The sequence below is a fragment of the Leuciscus leuciscus genome (assembly GCF_965113295.1).
Source record: "Leuciscus leuciscus genome assembly, chromosome: 9".
Lineage (NCBI taxonomy): Eukaryota > Metazoa > Chordata > Actinopteri > Cypriniformes > Leuciscidae > Leuciscus > Leuciscus leuciscus.
Window position 1 is genome coordinate 10,930,384 of NC_138733.1, and position 21,723 is coordinate 10,952,106.

Consider the following 21,723-nt stretch of genomic DNA (forward strand, 5'->3'; position numbering starts at 1 on the left):
CCACTTCTCACAACTTTACCAGAGCTCCGCCCACCTACGGGCAAATTCTGAAAACTTCTCCTGCTGAGATAAAGTCTGCAAAATAAAGTGCATCCCACACCCCAAAAAATTTAAAAAATAAATCACGTCTAGGATGCATTTAATCACAAAAAAAAAAAAAAAAAAAAAGAATTATAATACTTACTTTAGAAGCATGATGATATTTTCATTGTAATATTATTTTTATGACAATTGAACATCTTCATATGCTCATTAGTATCATAAGTCTTGGACATTTTATTTTTGAGGATTTTCTGATATTTCTGTTATCGTCAATAGATAATGCACTGATTTTTTATTATTTTAATCAGCATTATTTTATATATTCAATAAATGCAACAAATTCTACCATGATGCATAAATATTTAAAATAATACATACTTTTGCTTTCACAAAGTCATGAGAATTATATTTGTACTGCATTATGGTAATGAGAACACATGGGAATTATGTGCTTAACTGTCATTTAAAATACTGTCACAATGCAATAAATCTATAAAAAGGTTCCATTTCATCATGCAAAAATATAATTTAGTATTTTTTTCTTTTGATTTTGTGGCAAAAATATGATCCAGACATGTGTCTGGCCCTAAAAAAGGTTTTGCAATATTCACCCCTCATGACCCCGTTACATCTTAGTGTTGGCATCCACAGAAATCATCTATTACCATGCCACAACCATACCCAACAGAAGAGGTTAACTCTTAAATATTTGGACAGAACAGCATGCTTATGTCTGTGAAGATAGAGGTGTGATTGGTGGGAAGGCAGCAGAGTTGTTGTCATAGCACCAGAGCTGTAGGAGGAGAGAGACACAGACGTCAATGATGACGACCCTAGCCCAATTCATTTTCAACACACACACACACACATACACGGACGCACGCACACACCTACCTTGTGTAGGTATTCTGGGACAGTGTTTGGGAGAACTGATCATGTGATCTGCGATCTGCTTTGCATACACAGCAGCGCAGACGCCCGGGGCCAGATTGAGACGGTGCAGAGACTGATATAACCCTGCGACAGAGCGTCTCACACAGATGAACTGGACTGTGCGCAGCAGCTCAGAAGCGCAACAGCCCGTCTAGACAATTGTGATTAAACTGACTAAAATAAGAAGCACAACATTGCGGTTAGTCTGACGGCATATCAAGTGACTAACAACGCCAGCCAAGGTTATGACCCCTAATCTGGACAAACTCCACAGCTGGATACTTGCTCCCAAATAAAACACAGAGCAAGAGAGAGAGAAACACGGAGGAGCAAGAAGGAAGGAAGAAAGAAAGATTGTCTTTTGCATCCTTAATGTAACTTGTTTATTACTAAATAATATTAAATAAAAAAAATATAAATATTAACCATCGTGTACAAATTATATGTAAAAAATTATAACGGCATATTTAATACTAAATGAAAATAAATGTAAAAGTTTTAATTGCATAGTTAATTAAAAACAAACATTTAAAAATCTAAATCTTTTATTTAAATAAAAATTGTATTAACATAAAAAAATAAAATAAAATAAAATAAAATAAAATAAAATAAAATAAAATAAAATAAAATAAAATAAAATAAAATAAAATAAAATAAAATAAAAATATAATTTTTGCTTCATGCATCATGGTAATGAGAATACAGGGGAAATATGTGCTTAATTATAATTAAAATAATGTTACAATAAAATAAATCTATGAATAGGTTCCATTTTGTCATGCAAAACATAATTTAGTATTTTTTCTATTGATTTTGTGGTAAAAAAAACCCCAACAAAATCGGACACAGACATGTTTCTCTGGCCCTAAAAATGTTTTGTAAGGATGTTGGCTTGATTTATTTACTAAATACTATTACATTTATTTATTAAATAATATAAAAAAAAAAAAATAAGAATAATTATATTAATATTAAAAATCATGTTATAACTATTAAAAAAATATTATAATTACATAATTAATATTAAATGAAAATGAATGTAAAAGTTTTAATTCCATAATTAATTCAAAACAAACATTTAAAAATGTTAAATATAAAAAAATTTAAACACATTTAAAAATCCGAATGAACAAAATAAAATAAAAAACAATTAACATTAAATAAAAAAAAATACTAATATATAGTTTAAATTTGTTAAAATTTTATATTAAAAAAAATTAAAATAAAAAAATAACTTTGACCTAACTGTCAACGACTTTAACCTTTCAAACTAATTGCAGTTGCAAACAAAAATGAACCAATAATAATAACGGCACACTTTTCACGATCAAATCAAATCCTGATGAAAAAGCCCTACCCTACATTTCCAAATACTGTGTTTCACATGGTATCATGAGTGTATGTCTTTCGATGTTCAACGAGCAGAAAACACACATCAGCTTTAACGAGACGAGTCAGTGTTGTTTTTCTGAAGATCGAGACAGACGTGACGTGACAGGAGGAACAGGAACAGTGTTCGGGTGAACCCACAGACCGACCGCATGATGCAATATCAGCGGCATCCTCTCATATTCTGCTTCAAATGGTTCAATATGGGATTCGGTGATCCACTATTAAAGAGATGTGAATTCATGATACTTCAGATCCTCAGGCCATTTTAATATGGTAATGTTGGGATATATGTGAAATAATCATTTTTATAGTATCAGAATTGGAACTGACCTCTGTGACCCCAATTCCATGTGTGACGGACAGAAAGTCCCATTGCTGAAGGAGATATTCTGCTTAATAATTCTGTCATATCAAAAAATAGAAGTGATTAGCATGCCGGAGCCATAAATAACACACTATTTGACACAATTTACATAACTAAAAAAAACCTGATAAACAGCATCTCCATTGGAATACTTGATTCCGATTGGTCAGTCATGGCATTCTGCAGTCAAATATTTCTGATATTAATGATTGACACCCATGACACTTTATAACTAAACGCTCATTTGGGAAACCAATATTTCATACATAGCTACACTACTGTTAAAAAACAGTTGATCAGAAGTGGCAATAAAAACATTTATAATGTTACAAAAAAAATCCTAGCCAATTTCAAATAAATGCTGTACCAATGAACTTTCTATTTATCGAAGAATCCTGAACATTTTTAAGATGGTATCCACAAAAATATGAAGCAGCACAACTGTTTTCAACACTGATAATAATCAGAAATGTTTCTTGAGCAGCAAATCAGCATATTAGACAGATTTCTGGAGGATCATGTACAGTTTAACAGTCATTGTTGAAAAACAAAGACTCAACAAGTGAAGGTTGGATTCAGCGTTCCTAAATTATTTTTCATATAAAAAAAATAATTTTACTTATATTTTTGTTTGTTTTACAGTAATGCTAACATTAGCGCTAATGCTAAACTCCTGCTGGTTTCCTCTATGAGATAAGAAAGTTAGCTAAACTGTCAGTTTGTTAGTTAGCTACCTGAATAACTATAACTGCGTCCAAGAGTAATGAAATTCTGCATTCGGAGAATGAATTCAAAGGTATGAGGGCATCAAGACACGCCCGAATCCAATGTTAGCTAAGATGCCTTCATCTGATGGATATTCCGTGGGACTGTTTCTGGGGATTCACTTTTTATTTTACCTACCTTTTGTCTTCTGCATTCTCCTTACCATTGTCTCCTGTTCTTCCCTCAGACTCGTCCCCCAGAAACAGTCCCACAGACCCAGCCCCAAACCCAATCTCAGCAATAATACTTAATAAAGGCTGGTTTCTTCCTGGCTCTATGTATTAAAGCTCATGGGTAGCCGTAATGGGTTCCATTCAGACCTTAACATTAAGTATTTTACTGTTATGTGTCAACAAGTTTCAACAAGACATTTTCACCTGGCTATACCCAATGTTTAGATCTGTTGTGGTATTTATGCAAATTAGCACATACGTAATTAGATTATGCACTGTTTGTCCATGTTAACAAACAATTTCAAAAAACTTGTAATACATTTTTTGTTTGTCTTGATGCAAGTAATCAACTCAGTAATTTTCATGGTGATATCTAAAGGTTAAAATGTTTACCCTATTCACATAAGAAAAAGAATGAGTAGGCGTGTATGAATAGGATATATTTGGGTCTTTTTCTAAACTTTCCCCTCATGGGATTCTTCGGGGCTTTTTTTTTTTTACCTTACTCAGGACATATTGAGGATACAAAATCAGTTGAGTTTGCTTCTGTTGCAATTTGTTGAAGGTTGACCCCCATTTTGGCTTAAAATGACTGGACTATAATGATTTTTGACATAAAAGAAAAATCAATAATTTTGACCCATACAATGTATTGTTGGCTATTGCCACAAATATACCCATGCGACATGTGACTGGTTTTAGCAGAACAAATTTCTGTGCGAATTGTTCGTAGAACCATTTTAAGGTAAATCGATTGTTTGATTGTGCTTAAATATGTAATATAATAAATAATGTACAAATATTTTTATGAATGTCTTACACAGAAATTTGAATGTGAAATGAAATGTTAACAATATTGTGACCCTGGACCACAAAACCAGTCACATGGGTCAATTTTTTGAAAATATGATTTATACATCATCTGAAAGCTGAATAAATAAGTTTTCCATTGATGTATGGTTTGTTATGATAGGAGAATATTTGTCCGAGATACAACTATTAGAAAATCTGAGGGTGCAAAAAAATCTAAACATTGAGAAAATCGCCTTTTAAAGTTGTCCATTTATGTTCACGATTGTGCTTCATTCACTCACTAAAATAAATGTTTTATATATTTATGCTAGGAAATGTACAAAATATCTTCATGGAACATGATCTTTACTTAATATCCTAATGATTTTTGGCATAAAAGAAAAATCGATAATTTTGACCCATACAATGTATTGTTGGCTATTGCCACAAATATACCCGTGCGACTCGTGACTGGTTTTGTGATCCAGGGTCACATATAGTATGAAACTGAGCACCATTACGCTAAATGCTCTTTCATATGATTGCTAGACCTTAGCAAACCAACCAGATCAGCTAATCACTCCTAATATCAGCAAACCACGATAAAAAAGGACAAGCAAACATGACGTCCTTCCTTCAAACTCATGTCGCTTTCAATTACGCTCAGGGACTTCACCCTCCCCGACTGTCATGTTTGCATTAGCCTTTCTGAAGTCCGCCACAGAGGAATTCAATGAAGCGTCCCCGTCAGAGACACAACAAACATCACTGTTCCCACAGAGAAGCTGTTTTACATCTCAACCCGTTCTCCAGCGTCTGTTGTTCATGAATCCACAACATTTCAGCAATGACCCAAGAGAGAGGCTTATAAGCCGAACGCTAAAGCTAGCAGTCTAACTGGGATTTTCATTTGAAATCGTCGACACGCCAGCTGCAAGGAAACACACTCCAAATTTGCTCACAGCTCTTTGGAATCGCGCTCGAAGGCAATACATATTCATAGCACTGAAAACAATGGCCTGGCTTTGCATAAAGGTACACAGAAACATGATGTGACTTGGGAATCACATTTTTGTCTGATTGTAAAACATGACAGATGAGAAATACTGCAGCTCTCATGTGACCGCGAGTGTTTGTTTGGTTTGTATGATTTATATGTCTCATCTTATCAAGTAATCCTGTGATAAGTTCATGGCGCCATTCTTTTTTATTCAACCAGCAGATGGAAATTATGATTCCAAACGCTTAGAAATACTTGATTTGTTGAACAATTCCGAGTAATCATAAGCTATACGTTTCCATTCAATTTTGCTCATTTAACTTATGAACAGTATTGGAATATCCCATAAAACATTTGGGAGTAAAGCAGTGTTTCCATCCCATGGGTTTAAGAGAACAATACCATCACTTCCATGAAAATTGGTGCACAATATCGGAATTGTACTTGCAATTGGGGAAGAAACTATGGCTCTTTTTCCCCCACATCACAACTGTCTCGCGTCTCAAAACACGCGGATGAAACACAATAAACACTGACATGTTATCTTGTGTTCGGATGCTGATGTTTGGGAACACAGTCATGTGAGACGTTTCTCGGGGAGGGAATTAAACCAAATCACTCTGATGAGAGACTTTGGCTCAGGCGTTTCAGAATGATCAAACCAACAGTTGAGATGCTGTGATGCGACTGATCCAATCACATCCACTGCTGGGGAAAAGGCATTTGTTGCGCATCGAGGGATTTATTCGGTACATGCGTTTCCATCGTAGTTTATGCACATGTACTTTATATTGGATCCGGCTCAATTAAACACATACGTTTGTATGCACTTTTTTTTTTTTAGAAGTGTGCATCTTTCCATCCAGCATTTTTTATGTGATATCCTAAAATATGCATAAAAATAGGTGGATGGAAACACAGCTATTAATGCCTGTTAAATAATTGGTGTGGAAAGTGCACAACACTTAGCATACGCTAACTCTGGCTATGAATAATAGCGATGGTTAATTATTAATGAACAGTTTGAGTTGTGGTGCAGCAGTTAAAAACATAGTGCACATGGTGCAGGTTCGAGTCCAGCCTGTGACTTTTCCCAAACATTTCTTATCACTTTCTGCTAAATCTGTCTATTTAAACTATAAAAAATAAAAAATAAAAAGTAAGAGAATGTTAAAAGTACCTGTAGTCAACAGTCAACCATAATACAGCCGGGTCCATGAAGGTACTGCAGATGATCTGTGGAAAATATAAGGATTTCAAAATGCATTTCTAAATGTGGTGATTTGTTCTAAAGTGATTTGTTTTTTTTAATGAAATTAATTCCAGGTTCAGACTACACAATATTTGTGTCTGTTACGATAGTCACTGAGTCATATTATGCGATTTTGACTCCTATATTCTTGTCATGTCATTGATTAAAAAAAAGTCACACTCCACATTGCTTCCTGACAAATGATCACTTGCCGCCTTTAAGTTGTGTGATGTCATCAAGAATGCAGAACTGTCGATTGAACAAACAAACGTGCTAAAAACAAACAAACAAACAAACAAACAAACGTGAGCGTAAACAAACAAACAAACAAACAAACAAACAAACAGCTGCGTGTTTTGCACTGGATGTCTTGTCGTCAGAAAAGCCCTTAAAAGAAACAAAACCTTACAGTGGACACAGTCCCAGATTACACGAAGAGGACAGTATGAGAACTTGAGGTAAAATATAGTCTTTTTATTTTTAGCCAGTAGTAAAAATAAAAGTAGCCGACTCACCGGGTTGCTAAAAACACCTCTGCTATTGTTTATCTTTTTTCCACTGTGTCATAATCCCTCGAGGAAACATCCTAACGGCAGGAGTCCTGCCAAAGCTCCATGCATCTCTCCTCATTGCACCAATACTATCATCTCTCTTTCGTTTCAGCATGTTTGAAAGCTGTGTACGGAAGAGCTTCTGTGCTGCTATTGGTCAGTGTCACAGATGTGACGGAAACTGTCGTGGAAGACCGGAAAAACTTAAGCATGCTAGCCTTTCTGTCGCGACGTTGTGCAGATGCGGCGTCGGTTGTCGTTAACTATGACACATTATACGAGATAAAACGATCGATTCTTGCGTCCCGACGCCTATTGTCGTTTACGAATCCCCATGACAACCTACGTCAAATGGATCGTGCCAAAATCAGGCTAAAGTCGTGTAGTCTGAACCGGGCATAATACTTCTATTCAGCAGGCATGCATTAAATCAACCAAAAATGACAGTAAAGACATTTTAATGTTATAAAAGATTTCTTTTGAACTTTCTATTAATCAAAGAATCCTGAAAAAATTATCATGGTTTCCACAAAAATATGAACTAACACAACTGATTTCAATATTGAGAACGTTTCTTGTTCATGAAATCAGCACATTACAACATGTCGCGCGTATTTTCATCATTTTTGTCCTAACCAGCCGCAACGGCGATACGTGATGTTTCTATTTTAGAAACGGTTTCTATTTTTGCTACGTCGCGGCTGGAACAACGACATGTAGCCTACAAAGTATGACAATGATTATCTATGGTACTGTTTATGTGTTTTATTTAATGTTAAAAGCGTCTAACGTGAGTTTGAATGTCATTTTAGTGGCCTTTCTAGCAGTACTGAAAGCGACAATGGATAGTTCACCTCAGATCTTAAAAGCAAACTAAAGGAAACAAGAATGTTCAAACTGAATGTGAACAAACAAGTGTATTCTATGACATAGACCGTTTCAGTCACTCAGTATGTATTTTATTTTATTTTCCATTTTGTTGCGAGTGGAGCACGCTTGACTCCGCCCACATGCTCTTCTGATTGGTTGTGATTTTTTTGCCTCGCATTGTGTCTGATTAGGACATGGTCCGAAATCTCATAATGTCTGATTAGGCACTACATTTGAATTTGAATTTACTTTGCGACCGTTAAAAAAGTATCTTCTATAGTATGAATACGGGTAGTAAACATGAAGTTCGAATGTATTACATCCACCATGTTGTTACTGTCACGTGATCAACCAGCATCAGTTGCATCGCTTCACTGCCATCCATAAATCCTCTCCCGTGGCCTCATGGGATAGTAAAGCATCCATCGAATGTGCGCTTCAGAATTTTGCCGGAAGTAGGTGGTCATCCGACTTTTCGCATATTGTTTTTTGAATACTATGTATTCAGACATACTACTCTTTTGGTGTACAGTTTTTCGCATACAATATAGTAAGGAAGTATTCGATTTTGGATGCAGAATGATTTCTGAAGGATCATGTGACACTGAAGACTGGAGTAACGATGCTGAAAATTCATCTTTGATCACACGAATAAATTATATTTTAAAATATATTCAAATAGAAAACAGTAATTCTAAATTGCAATGATAACATTTCACAATATTACTGTTTTTACTCTATTATCGATCAAATAAATGCAGTCTTGGTGAGTATAAGAGACTTCTTTCAAAAACAACCCCACCAACCCTAAACGGTTGTGTGTACATTTATGTAAATATAATGCTTTTTACCCACCCATTTAGAATAGCGATGTTCGTAACATTATACAACGAATATCATGCACAAAAAAAGATTTTTTTATATCAGGTGGTCCCTGATTGGCTGAGAGTCTGAAAAGATTGAAAGGATGACTCAGATGTTCCAGAAACCCTGGACTGAACCTGTAGGATTCTTATATTAGGGAAACATCAGCTGCTGAATATGTACATTCAATATACAAGATTCTAGTGCAAATCCCTTATAAATACCAGGCATGTTGGCTTAGTAGGATCTGATCTTCCCTCTTCCCATCTCTGGCACATGAGCATGGAGTAGAAGACGTGTTACCTACCTCAGTTCAATTAGGGCTTAAGAAGAAAAAGAAATATTTATTAAAGTCCTGCTAGGCTCGATCTGAAACAACAAAGAGTCAGGATCAGTAATACGGACCAGATGAAAGGGATTGGCCGGAGCACACTGGAGATCATTAGTGAAGATCCCCAGCAGACTCCATCTCATCTCTTTCTTCTCCTTCTCTCCAATATACATCAAACGAGTCTGTCGCTATGAATGCAAACCAGCCAGAACATGTCATGTAAACGCTCAGTTACGACGAGGATATGTTGGCGTGAGGCGGGATGATCTTCTGCCATAATCATGATTGCACACATTTGATTATCTCCAGGGCAGGGGGGGGGGGCGTTCCTGCGGGTCACGTGACTTTGGGCTGCATTACTGCACGCTAATTACTCCGCAGTGTGGCGGGACAAAGGCGAACTTGTTCTGATGAGTGGTTTTGAGGTCTTGCATGTCTGTTGAGGCTCTGGGACGACATTTTTGAGTTTTAAAAGGAACAGTTGACCTGTGCCAAAACTGGATGTTTTTGAAGTGGTCTTTTATGAAGACATGCTCACCTCCACATTTTAAGACTATTCCCCTCCAGTGTTGCATGGAGAAGATAACAGCAGGGTGAGAAAATAATGATTTTTGGATGAATTATTCCTTGAATATAGTATTTCTAAAATTAATAAGCGTCTTTGTTTTGCAAGGAAAAGGGGCAAATCAAACTGTCCCACAAAAGCAATGATGCATTTACACATTTGTGCCAAATGCTTATCACAAGCCCACTGACAATCTTTGTGCTTTATTTGTATTAAGTGTGAACACGGCCAGGGTTGAACTGAGGGACAGGCAATGTCCTTCCGCTCAGGCCATCCAGAAAACACACGCACAACAATAGCTGATTTAGCAAAATCACTCATTCCCTCAAATGAGCAATTGTTAATGTGCTGATTGTAGAGGAAAAATCTGTGCAATGTATATAAAAAAGATAAAACTATGTGAAAGCATCAGGGTCATTCTCAGGAAACTCCTGTTTGCGTTCTTTATGTGTGTCCCTGTGACTTACATCTGATATAATTCATGACATACTAAAATATATATACAGCAAAATATAAATATAAATATTATTCATTTTAATTGTTATCATGAAATTCAAATATCATTCTTTCACTGTCTGTGAAATATTTATCTTAAAAACTAGTTTTTGAGCATTTTGTGATTTTTTTAATTTTTTTTAATTTTTTTTTATTAAACGAATTAAATAAATTAATACGTTTGGGGTTGGTAAGACATTTTATAAAGCTTTTGATAAAAAGCTTACTAAGGCTGCATTTATTTGATACAAGTACAGTAAAAGTAGTAATATTGTGAAATATTATTACAATTTGATATAGGTATTTTCTATGTGAATATTATTGTAAAATATAATCTATTCCAGTGATTAAAGCTGAATTTTCAGCATCATTACTCCAGTCTTCAGCGTCACATGATCCTTCAGAAATCTGTATAATATGCTGATTTGCTGCTTAAGAAGAATTATTATTACAATTATATAATTATCAATGTTGAAAACAGTTGTACTGCTTCATATTTTTGTGGAAACTGATACATTTTTTTCAGAATTCTTTGATAAATAAGAAAAACAGAACAATCTCATCTATTTAATGCATCGATGCAGAATAAAAGCATAATTTCTTCTTTTTTTTTATTACTGACCCAAAGCCTTATAATTCTCCAAGCACAAGAATTCCAGTTATAGCCAGTTCACACCAAGAACAATGAGAGTTTAATTTCAATGGGAGCATCTGCGATCTGAAACACAATCACATCAAGCTGACAATAACGTGTGCTTGTGTATTTACTCATGTATCAGATCTCAGATAAGGCTGGATATGCTAAGCTCGTAGCTACGCCGTGACATTTCTCCTCAGCAGCTGTCCTCTGTCATGCTAAAGTTACGAGGATCATTTATCTCCTGCATAATTAACAGCATTGATGGATGGCCCTGGTTTATACGTTTACTCTGAACGTCTGGGCTTACAGACCCACTTTCAGCTTCCCCATCAGCCGTAGTGCCGTTGTAATGGAGGCTGGGAATGCTGAGTCATTCCCGGTGTCAGAGCCATGAGCTGGAGTCACCCCTCCAGACGATTCATCCTTCATATTTATCAGGATTAGAACCCATCCATGTGAATCCGAGACCCCGCATGTGCAGACGTCCGTGTCTCTGGCTCAGCAGCCGTCCTTCTCCTTCCCAGCATCCATTACTGGCTAAAATAAAGATGCATGGTCAATTATGCAAAGCTAACTTCACATCTATCCTCTCCTGGACTAGAGTGCATGGAGATGAATGCTTCAAAACATCAATCAAACCAATTGAAAACAGATCAGAACCAATCAGAGGTGCAAGTGCAGAGAAAGCAGCCAATCAGGCGGGGTTTCACATTCACGGTAAACTAAAAGCCTGCTGTATACGGAAACCATTACGAGTCAGTGAAATATGAGCGCAGGTGTATTGTAATACATATTTCACGTGTTGTGTTGCTGCACAGACAGAAACACAATGAGTAAAAGCATCTAAGTGGGTCATCTTAAGCCCCAAGTATCTAGGACAAACCAACGAGCCATGAGGACTGGTGAGAGTCCAACTCCACACGGTTCACATCGTCCAGAATAACAGCTCACGAACCAGTAAAGCAGACTCACAACGAGAAGAACATGGAGTGGTGACTGACCGATATATCAGACAATATATGCTCTGATTGATCGGCTGATAATCTTTTCATATAGTTTGATTGGTTGGTGGTCACTATAAAGGCCGCATGAAGAGCCGATCAGATGCTACAAAAACTATTTTTCTATGCACAGCTAAAAATGCTTCATTATCATGCATTATTATTTATTTGGGTGATCGTTACGGTCATATTGATATTGATCAGCCAATACTAATTGCAGTTATTGGAGATCGGCCCAAAAAATGCTGATCAGAGCACCCTTCATTTTTTGGTGATCGCATTTGCATTGGTTGATTAAAAGAACTGCATTTATGTATTTAATGTATTAATGTGAGTATTATGTTGTGTTTTGTGTTATTTGCATTCCTGTGTTTGTTTCATGTGCTTCAGTTCAGTTTAGTCTTAATTAACTCCTCGTTTACTGATTACGTTCAGCTGTCTGTCTTTAAGTTCCCTGTGTATTTATACTCCGTCTCATTCAGTTCATTGTCAGTTCTCGTCTGTAGTCCGAGAAGTTTATGTGATCATTCTCCGTGTCTTCATCCATGCGTTATCTTCGTGTTTATTAAAGAAAGTTACCATTTGATCTTCATCATCTTCATTCTGTGAACTACCACATCAGTTTTGACAATTAAACATATTATATGTGTGTGTGTGTGTGTGTATATATATATATATATATATATATACATATATATGTATTTTTCTAAGAACTACAAATATATAAAATTATATATTTTTAATATTTTTTAATAAAAGTTAACATTCAGTATAATATAAATATATTACATATTTAATATATGTGACATTTTTAAGATGTAGTAACTATTTTACTATTTTAAAATATAGTATGTTACTTAAGTATATTTATAATATTAAATTAATATATTCAATACAATATAATATGAAATATATGACAATCATATTATACATCTTACAGTATTTTAAGATTTAATAGCTCAAAAATATGTAAATATATATATATATATATATATAATTGTATATTAATTACATTTATATAATTATATTTTTATAATTAATATGAACTACTGAAAGAAAGGTTATTAAAAACAGTTTGGAAAAGGTGACTACTTATAGCAGCACCACTTAAAATAACACTTAAAATTCACATACATAATTTAATCTTGATTTTCATTTAAAAGATGATCTGTCATATAAGACTATAAATATTACTATAAATATAATATAAATAAAATATAAGTTTTACTAAAAAACCTTAATGAGCACTAATCTTAAGTGGTCAACAACATTTCCAAAGACATTTCTGCACTTGTTTATGTGGTTTTGCTGCTGTAAAAAAGAAGGACACACAGATAGTAAATAAGTGTGGAGACAGACAGCCTTAAGATAATTCAATAACAGTCTTTCACTGCATGACATGTTCAAAACCAATCCTCAGAGAGACGGACATATGTCCAAGCATGGGCCACCCAACACACAGATAATCTGATTACACAACGTATATTTAGTTAAAACAACCCGACATTATCAAATAAGCAGACATTATTATATGTATGAGAAGGAAGAAGTGATCTTTTGTTCTCCACAGAAGATGCAAACAACACTCACAAGACAGTTCTGGCCATAAGCCCGTGATTAAACCAATAAAGATGAGTTACGCACAAAGAGCCATTTGAAGCAACAAAATCATTCTTAAGCAGTTTGTTTATCTCACACAAGTGGGCATGTTGTCTGGACTCCCTCCATGCAAAGCTGCAAGTATATCAAATTAATTTAAGCCTGGACTCAAGCCAGTGTTTAACCTCAGAAATTATTGCTTAATTTCCTGAGCAAACACAACTCCACAAATGAGTCGCCGGCAACAATGATCGATGAAGATAAAGTTAAAAACACAAATACAAAGTTGTCATGAAACTCAATTTGCTTGTAATCACTTCATTCTCTATAGGGCACAGCTGATTGGTTCCCGCTGTATTGGTAGCCAATGAGCTCGCTTCTCAGCATTCAAATACTTGCCTATTGTTTGCGGCACACATTCAAAAACCCTCCACCTTCCCTAGCTCCACCTGTCTAGATCTGCTAAGGGTTTAATTCATGTGTGCTTGTACATCGGCAGCATGTTGTTTTTATTGGCAGTGGAAAGTTTTGTAGCAGGAGCTATAATCAACATCAGCAGTAATAAAAGCAGCAGCATAGCAGATCTATCCTGCCAAGACCCAAACACAATTACCATGGTCATACTCAATCATTACCATGCCAAGCTCTCCAAGAGTTGTCTTGACAGATCTAGATTTTTTTCCCACAATTTCTAAACGTAAGTAGTGTTTGCCCGTGCAAAACTCACCACCACCACCAAGCTATAGTGTTGCTATGCAGTTACTAGCATGTTTTTTTTTTTTTTTGCATTTTGCTGTGGGGTTGCTGAGGTGGTAACTTGGAAACTTAATGAACCAAGTCTACCCTTACGTCTTTGAGATATTCTGGTCTCCTTTCTCCTTTAATGCAAATTTACTGGATTCTTTTGCCATTTTATTCTTTGCCAGAGGAAAAATTGCACGTTTAAAGGGGACATATCATGCTAAATCCACTTTTTTAGCCCTTAAATGCATTTTGTTGTATATTTGGAGTGTTTAGAAGTACAGAAAAGTTGAAATTAGTCTCTGCAGGTGCTTCGTTGATATCTTTATATTCTGTTTTGGTCATATTTTTCAACCTGTTCCGATTTTTCTGTTCTCTATGACGTTTTTTGAACTATTACGTCACAGTATTTGCAGCGGAACTGTCAAATAAGGACATTGACTTCCGGCCCAACACTTCCAGCAATCCGCCATTTTTATTTCTCGCTGCAATTTTGTAGTCCAAGCTAAAGGATGCAGAAGTTACGAGAGGGTAAGTTAAAACGTTCGGTTGTTGGATGTAGTAACCCACACGCTTCATTACACCGTCTAATGTAGATGAACTGCCTCGCTTGTGACAGGGCGCATGTTTAACTGAAAGACCCGGTCGCGCGCGCGCTCACTCTCTCTCTTCGGAGCCAGGCGAAAGTGTAAACAAGACTTCACCGTCTCCAAACTAGGCGCTGTCTTGCTCTCTCTCCCTCGCACATATTAATCAAAATAAATCGACACGGTGGTAAAAGGTCGGAAGACCAAAGTTTCATACAGTAACACACCATTGCGATACATCCATATATGAAGACGTTGTTCTGCAGGTTCGTCGTCTTCATTTTCATCTCGCTCCGGCTCCGACTCTGGCTCGAACATGTAAGGCTGGATGGACAAGTCTGCCGTTGTTGACATTTTGTTAATAACGTGTGAAAAAAACGTTTCTGTGCCGCTAGATAATCGTATCTCTGCTATCAAACTACAAAAATGGCCGAACGGGGTGGAGTTGAACCGAGTGTCAGGGGGCGGGGTATGAAGAGTCTCAATTGCATTTAAAGAGACCGCACCAAAACGAGTTGCTCTCAGACGCACATCAGAAAAGGGGCCTGTGGAGCTATAATAATGAGGAATTCAGACCCAAGCATTGCAGTTCCGCTTTATATAGACTACAAATGTATGATTATGTAAAAAGGAACAATTTAAAAGCATGATATGTCTCCTTTAACTAAGCAATAGCACTCCAATCCATAACTTTAAGCAATAATAATAATGATTCTATCCTTAGCAAACATCACAAACTAACAGAACTTAGTATCCATACAGAGATTAAACATTTTTAAGAGATTAAAGACTTTGTTGAACGTCATAAATCAGAAGCAAAACATAAAAAAAAAGAAAAAATCAACAATACTCTTAATTCAGAACGAAAAAAGAAAAGAAAAAAAAAAGTATGATTAAACTCTGAATAATTCCCGCTACTCCCTCTGAATATTTTTCTTGACATGGAGTCAGAAACAAGGTTTGCGGCGGGTGAATCCCGCTGCTCTTATTATAAACAAACACAACCAACTGTCTCAGCAAAAACAGTGCTCCAATTATTCAGGGCCATTTCTGGTGTGAATGAACAATTCTGTGGACGTGGGTATGATATGAATAATTCACGTCGGGAAGATTTAAAATATGCATATTTGAAGCCCTTACACTTGGCATGCTTCATCACGGCACAAAACAAACGTCAAGATCTGTACAATCACCCGTGCTATTAAAACACAAATCACACAACAGCCCCACGCAAACATTTGTGTAGATAAAGAAGATCCACGATGGCAGGAACATGACAACGGTGACAGACATAAATATAGAAGATTATAAACTCCAAATAAAAGCACAGGTGAAAAACTTAAAAGGCCATTTAGCATTTAAAATAAAGTATGCATGAGTCTTGAGCTAATACTAAATGAGTAGCCTACTGATTATAGAGATGATTGTTTTAGCATATAGATGATCGGTGCATATCAATGCATTCCGACGCTTTTCATCACTCATTCTCAATCTTCTCAGAACATCAGAGATCATATCGGCTGTCGGAAAAAGATTTCCTGTGGAGCAGAGCCTGTTAAACTCAGATATTAACCTGAGAGAGAGAGAGAGAGAGAGAGAGAGAGAGAGAGAGAGAGTTCTCTTTCCACCCTAGAGACACATCAAGCTACAACTGAGCGATCTTTAACTAAACACTCTCTGTTCTCCACCGACCTCATGTACTGTTCAGACGCTCTGGGGTTTCATGTCCTGCTTGGGACTTTGTCTCCATTTTTATGGAGTATATTTTTTACTGTCTTATGTCTTTGCTGCATTGATATATACAGATATATTGGTCAATCACTGGATTTTGGAGCGGACCCAATAGATCTTAGAGCCATATTTAGTTTCTGACAGGAATGAAAATGAGGCTGTGGGGGGATGTTCAAGGGATTGTACTGTTGCTTAACAACAATACGATTGTTCGGCTGATGAAACATCTTTTCTTAAAAGTCTTTCAGTTGACAAACACTGCATGAAACAGTTCTGAAAGTTGTGAGTATTGGACGTGATGTGATCAAGGACGTTTACACTGTGCTAGGAGGTAAGTGTCCCTCACAGTTTTGTTTTCATCTGTTTAAAATTCAATATGGCATCTACCCTGATTAAAGGTACAGTAGGTGATTTCTGAGAAACGCTGTTGAAAATGGATCAGACCGAGCAGCACGACACAATTGCAGCCAATCAGCAATAGTCCACTCATAAAAGAGGGAGGAGAGAGTGAGCCAATCAGTAGTAGGGGGCGTGTCCACTCATACAAGAGGGAGGAGAGAGTGAGCTAATCAGTAGTAGGGGGCGTGTCCACTCATGATGGGGGAGGAGAGAGAGTGAGCTAATCAGTAGTAGGGGGCGTGTCCACTCATGATGGGGGAAGAGAGAGAGTGAGCAAATCAGTAGTAGGGGGCGTGTCCACTCATGATGGGGGAGGAGAGAGTGAGCCAATCAGTAGTAGGGGGCGTATCCACTCATAAAAGAGGGAGGAGAGAGTGAGCTAATCAGTAGTAGGGGGCGTGTCCACTCATGATGGGGGAAGAGAGAGAGTGAGCAAATCAGTAGTAGGGGGCGTGTCCACTCATGATGGGGGAAGAGAGAGAGTGAGCAAATCAGTAGTAGGGGGCGTATCCACTCATAAAAGAGGGAGGAGAGAGTGAGCTAATCAGTAGTAGGGGGCGTGTCCACTCATGATGGGGGAGGAGAGAGTGAGCAAATCAGTAGTAGGGGGCGTATCCACTCATAAAAGAGGGAGGAGAGAGTGAGCTAATCAGTACTAGGGGGCGTGTCCACTCATGATGGGGGAGGAGAGAGAGTGAGCAAATCAGTAGTAGAAATCGCTCACTGCACCTTTAAGGTCTTTGGGAATTATCACTTCTCAACCAAGCAAGAACATTTCATTGGTCAATGTCGACAATCTCAAAATGGCCAAATATTGTCTTGAGTTCATCCTCTTGCATGACCATATCACTAGTATATTACTAGTAGTGAAAGCAAGTAATGCAAGCATCACTATTATAATCAGATAAAACAGAAGTAAAGCTGCCATAGAACTTGGCAGAAAGCAACCACCTAGCAACTACCCAGAAGACCTTAGCAACGCCCTTATAGTTATAACCACCTACAACACCCTAACATCATGCTATTGAAGACTGAAATGTCATAACAGATCGAATCTCTACTATAATTTTATGTATTGTTTATGCATTTAATCAATTAACGGAAATGCACCAAAAACATACATATTTAACGAGGGACGATGTAGTGCATGTCAGCATGTGGCACATATTCTGAGCATCAATGCACCAGATGCTAGACAGCAGGGGTCAGACCTTCACACACACCAAGAGAAGCCACGTTTATTCTAGAGGAAAACCTCCAGTGACACACAAGCAGTGATGGATTGTCACGGTTGTGTTTTAAAATCAGCAGTACAGTCGTGAGCTCTGGGCTGTAAGGACAGGGTCACGGGAGAGCTTATGCCCTTGGCATTGACTGAACATCCTGCAGATGAATTCATAACACGAGCACAAACATCTGATGCATCTCCAAAGCATCTGTCGGACTGACTGCAGAAAATAAAACTCATAATCCATAATCAACAGCATCCCAGGACACAGAACGTTCCTATAATGTTACCATATGGTTCTGGTTTGGTTATTTTTGGGAAACAACTCCTAACGTTTTTACAAGTATAAATTAACGTAAAACACAGCAAGTAGGTTTTTGTGTGACAGCCTAATAAAAACCTTCTGTAAAGGTTATTTCAGGCTTTGTTTTTCAGAACCAAAAACAAATGTTGTCAGAAACGTTTCGTAAAGGTTCATTTAAGGTTCATTTGACTATAAACTAATGTTCCCAGAACATACTCCATAACATTCTAAAGCAATTTGTAAAGGATTCCTATGTATTTCTATCAAATGTTGGAACCATAATGGAGAAATTATGAATCCTCAAAATGGTCAAATAAGATGTTACTGGGTAAAGTGAAAGTTTTAAGATTCTTAATTTGTTATGTTCCACAAGGGCATCTGAGATACTGTGTCTTAAATACCTACTTATTGTGATATGTTGGAAATTCCCATTAGGATCCGTTTAGGGTTGCTTTCATTTCAAATTATGACAGAATTTCCGTAATAAATTGCTGACCAGGGCGGGAACCAAACCCGGTTAGAGGAGAATCACTGAAAGCAACCTAAAGGCGGCTTTCGGGACATTTGTTATGGGCATTCATGCAGTCTAGATAAACACAATTACAGCGAGTCAATTAACATTTCGCGGCCAGCACGTGCGGTCTCTAGTGATGCCGCAGTCACGCGCATCCGCGTTTGTGTCGCCTCAACGCAATTCCACACAAAATAATGCCATTCATTTACAAATTTGTATTAGTATGTGTACATACCTGTCATCATTCCGTATGGTATTCTGTGTGTGTGGTGACTGGCGGTGATGCGAGACATCATGGCAACCAGCGCGTCTCTCCTGTCAAGCACACGCGCTTCCAGTGTTTAGCTCGCGGCTGAAGGGAGGAGCGCGCGCGCTGTACCCGTGAAACACCAGGGCTTACCGGTGCGCGCGCACACACTTGTTGGTACCGTGTGTGTGTGTGTGTGTGTGTGTGTGTGTGTGTGTGTGTGTTAGTTACACTGTAATTATACATTTAAGTACTGAGTAATAATAATTAACTATATGTACTGTCTATATGGGTTAGGGTTAGGATTGAGGTTTGGTTTAGGGTTAGTTGCATCATGTAATTTTCCATTTTGCGATTTTAACATATGTAACAATGGACACTATAAAATAAAGTGTTACCAATAATTCTTACTCAATGGATGTAACATTTGTAAGTATTATTTAATTAATTATGGGTTTTATATTTTATACACTTACAAACATAAGAATCATAAAACAACGATACGGTATTAGTATATGATAATACTATTCATAATAATAATAATAATAATAAATACTTTATTATATATACAAGATATTATTAATGCTATATGATTATTATAATATTATTGTTTTTATTGCCATTTAAAAGAGCTAAAATCTCACTAAAGTGAAATATTTACTCATAACATAAGATTAACCATATCTATATAAAATTGAGAATTAAATATATGTGCTGAAATCTTCTGGAATGATTCAACTGTAAACTTTTTCGTTTCACAATTACCTGAATGTTTCATTTTAATCATCATGCAAATTAATAACTGAAATGTAGTTAATATTTAATGTTCACTGACAGGTGTGTTGCTGGGGAATACATTTGAACACTTCACCAGACTGACAGGGTTCAGGTCTGAGTCTTGACAACTGGCGCCCTCTACTGAGATCACTGCAAAACTGCACGTAAAGTCTTTGCACAAAAACAAACAAACAATAAAAACGAACAAGTCAGTTTACATAATCACAACTTTTACTCGTGTTCCTTTTAGCATGTTAATATAAACCATTAAGACAGGAAAAAAAAACATGAACGATAGGTAAAAAAATAGCTTCGTAAAATTAAACCGCCAAAGATGATGCTCTACCGCTGAAAAGAGTGTAACCTCCAGCTCTAACGATCACACAACACAGTACTTACACTATTCTTCCTCGCTGAAAGCCTACAGAAGCTTTAAACTAAATATTTCCTCCAAATATACACAACGGATGCTGGGATGAACATTTTCCAGAGATGGTTTCTTCATATACAACGATCGTGAAGTGTGCAAAACTGGACTATTTACATGAAACACTTTCCACTAGACCTCTAATGTTAGACAATGGTAGTGAGTGTAACATCTGAAATATTACAGACCTCTTAGATTTTACACGGAGCGACAAAGTGCAAACGGGAATTTCATAATATGAGATCTCTGGTTCTTTCTCGCCTATTCAAAACGAATATTACGACATGTAGAAAGGTGAGCACCATCACTGGTATTCGGAGACGGGAACTTTAGAAACAGTGTCTGTTAATTCCATGTGTTCTCCGTATTCCCGTTCCAGTCATCGGGACGCAGAGTCCCGTTTTCTGGAGTCCATTCGGAGCTGAAGCCATTGGCCCCTAAAAAAAAAAAGCACCAAACTCAGTTCCCAAAGCGACTTCTTCCACGAGGGCCGCCCCTGCCCCATCCACCCCGATGAAACGGTGGCTCGTTTCCAAATCTGTCCGGGCCCCTTTCGGGAGCTTGATCCCGCCAGTGCGGTTCCTCTCCCCTAGGACCCATGGGGGGCCTGTGAGGGGGGAAATCGTGTCTTGGGGGGAAGTCGTGTCTTGGAGGGCGCATCATGGGCATCCGGAAACGGCCCACAGGGGGTTCACCGAACATTGGGTTGGGGCCCCTGGGGGGCATCATTTGAGGGGGCATATTTTGAGGGGGGTGGATGGGATGAGGCCCGTTATTGGGGAAATGTGGCATGAATGGTGGGCGGAGCCCCACAGGGGGGTGTGGCGGTAGGGGTCCCGGTCTGGGCCCCAGAATCCCCGTGAGAGGTAGCGGGCTGAGCGCTTGAGCTCCTGTCGGGTCCATGTGACTCCTGGGACCCTCGAGAGTGTCTTCCGAAGGTTCTTTGGTTGGGCTTTCTGATATTACAAAAGAAGAAAAACGACACTATATATATTAATGATCTCGAACATCATTTACACATTTATAAATCTTCCAGTCAAGATATGCGATACATTACAGGATATTCATCATCTAATTTTATAAAGCATAAATTAATTCTGGATGGTTTCATATCAGAATAGAGTTTTACAACATTAGCC

General features: G+C 37.3%; 2 protein-coding genes across 5 annotated transcripts in view; both read right to left on the reverse strand.

The window, feature by feature from the left end:
- tiam1b (TIAM Rac1 associated GEF 1b) overlaps positions 1–19,493 on the reverse strand; it is an 86,085-nt gene extending 66,592 nt beyond the window's left edge. The window contains exons 1-2 of one of the 2 annotated variants that reach the window (XM_082179855.1): positions 19,369–19,493; positions 6,642–6,697 (exon numbers count right to left, since the gene is read on the reverse strand). The gene's annotated coding sequence lies outside the window, so the exon portion shown is untranslated. The remainder of the gene's footprint in view (positions 1–6,641; positions 6,698–19,368) is intronic. The other variant, XM_082179854.1, reaches the window with a different exon arrangement.
- Positions 19,494–20,370: 877 nt separating this feature from the next.
- Positions 20,371–21,723, reverse strand: part of scaf4b (SR-related CTD-associated factor 4b) — a 46,123-nt gene continuing 44,770 nt past the window's right edge. For all 3 annotated transcript variants that reach the window (XM_082179982.1, XM_082179981.1, XM_082179980.1), the window contains one exon: positions 20,371–21,540. In XM_082179982.1, coding sequence (XP_082036108.1) covers positions 21,044–21,540 — 497 coding nt within the window. In that variant the 3' untranslated portion in view covers positions 20,371–21,043. The remainder of the gene's footprint in view (positions 21,541–21,723) is intronic.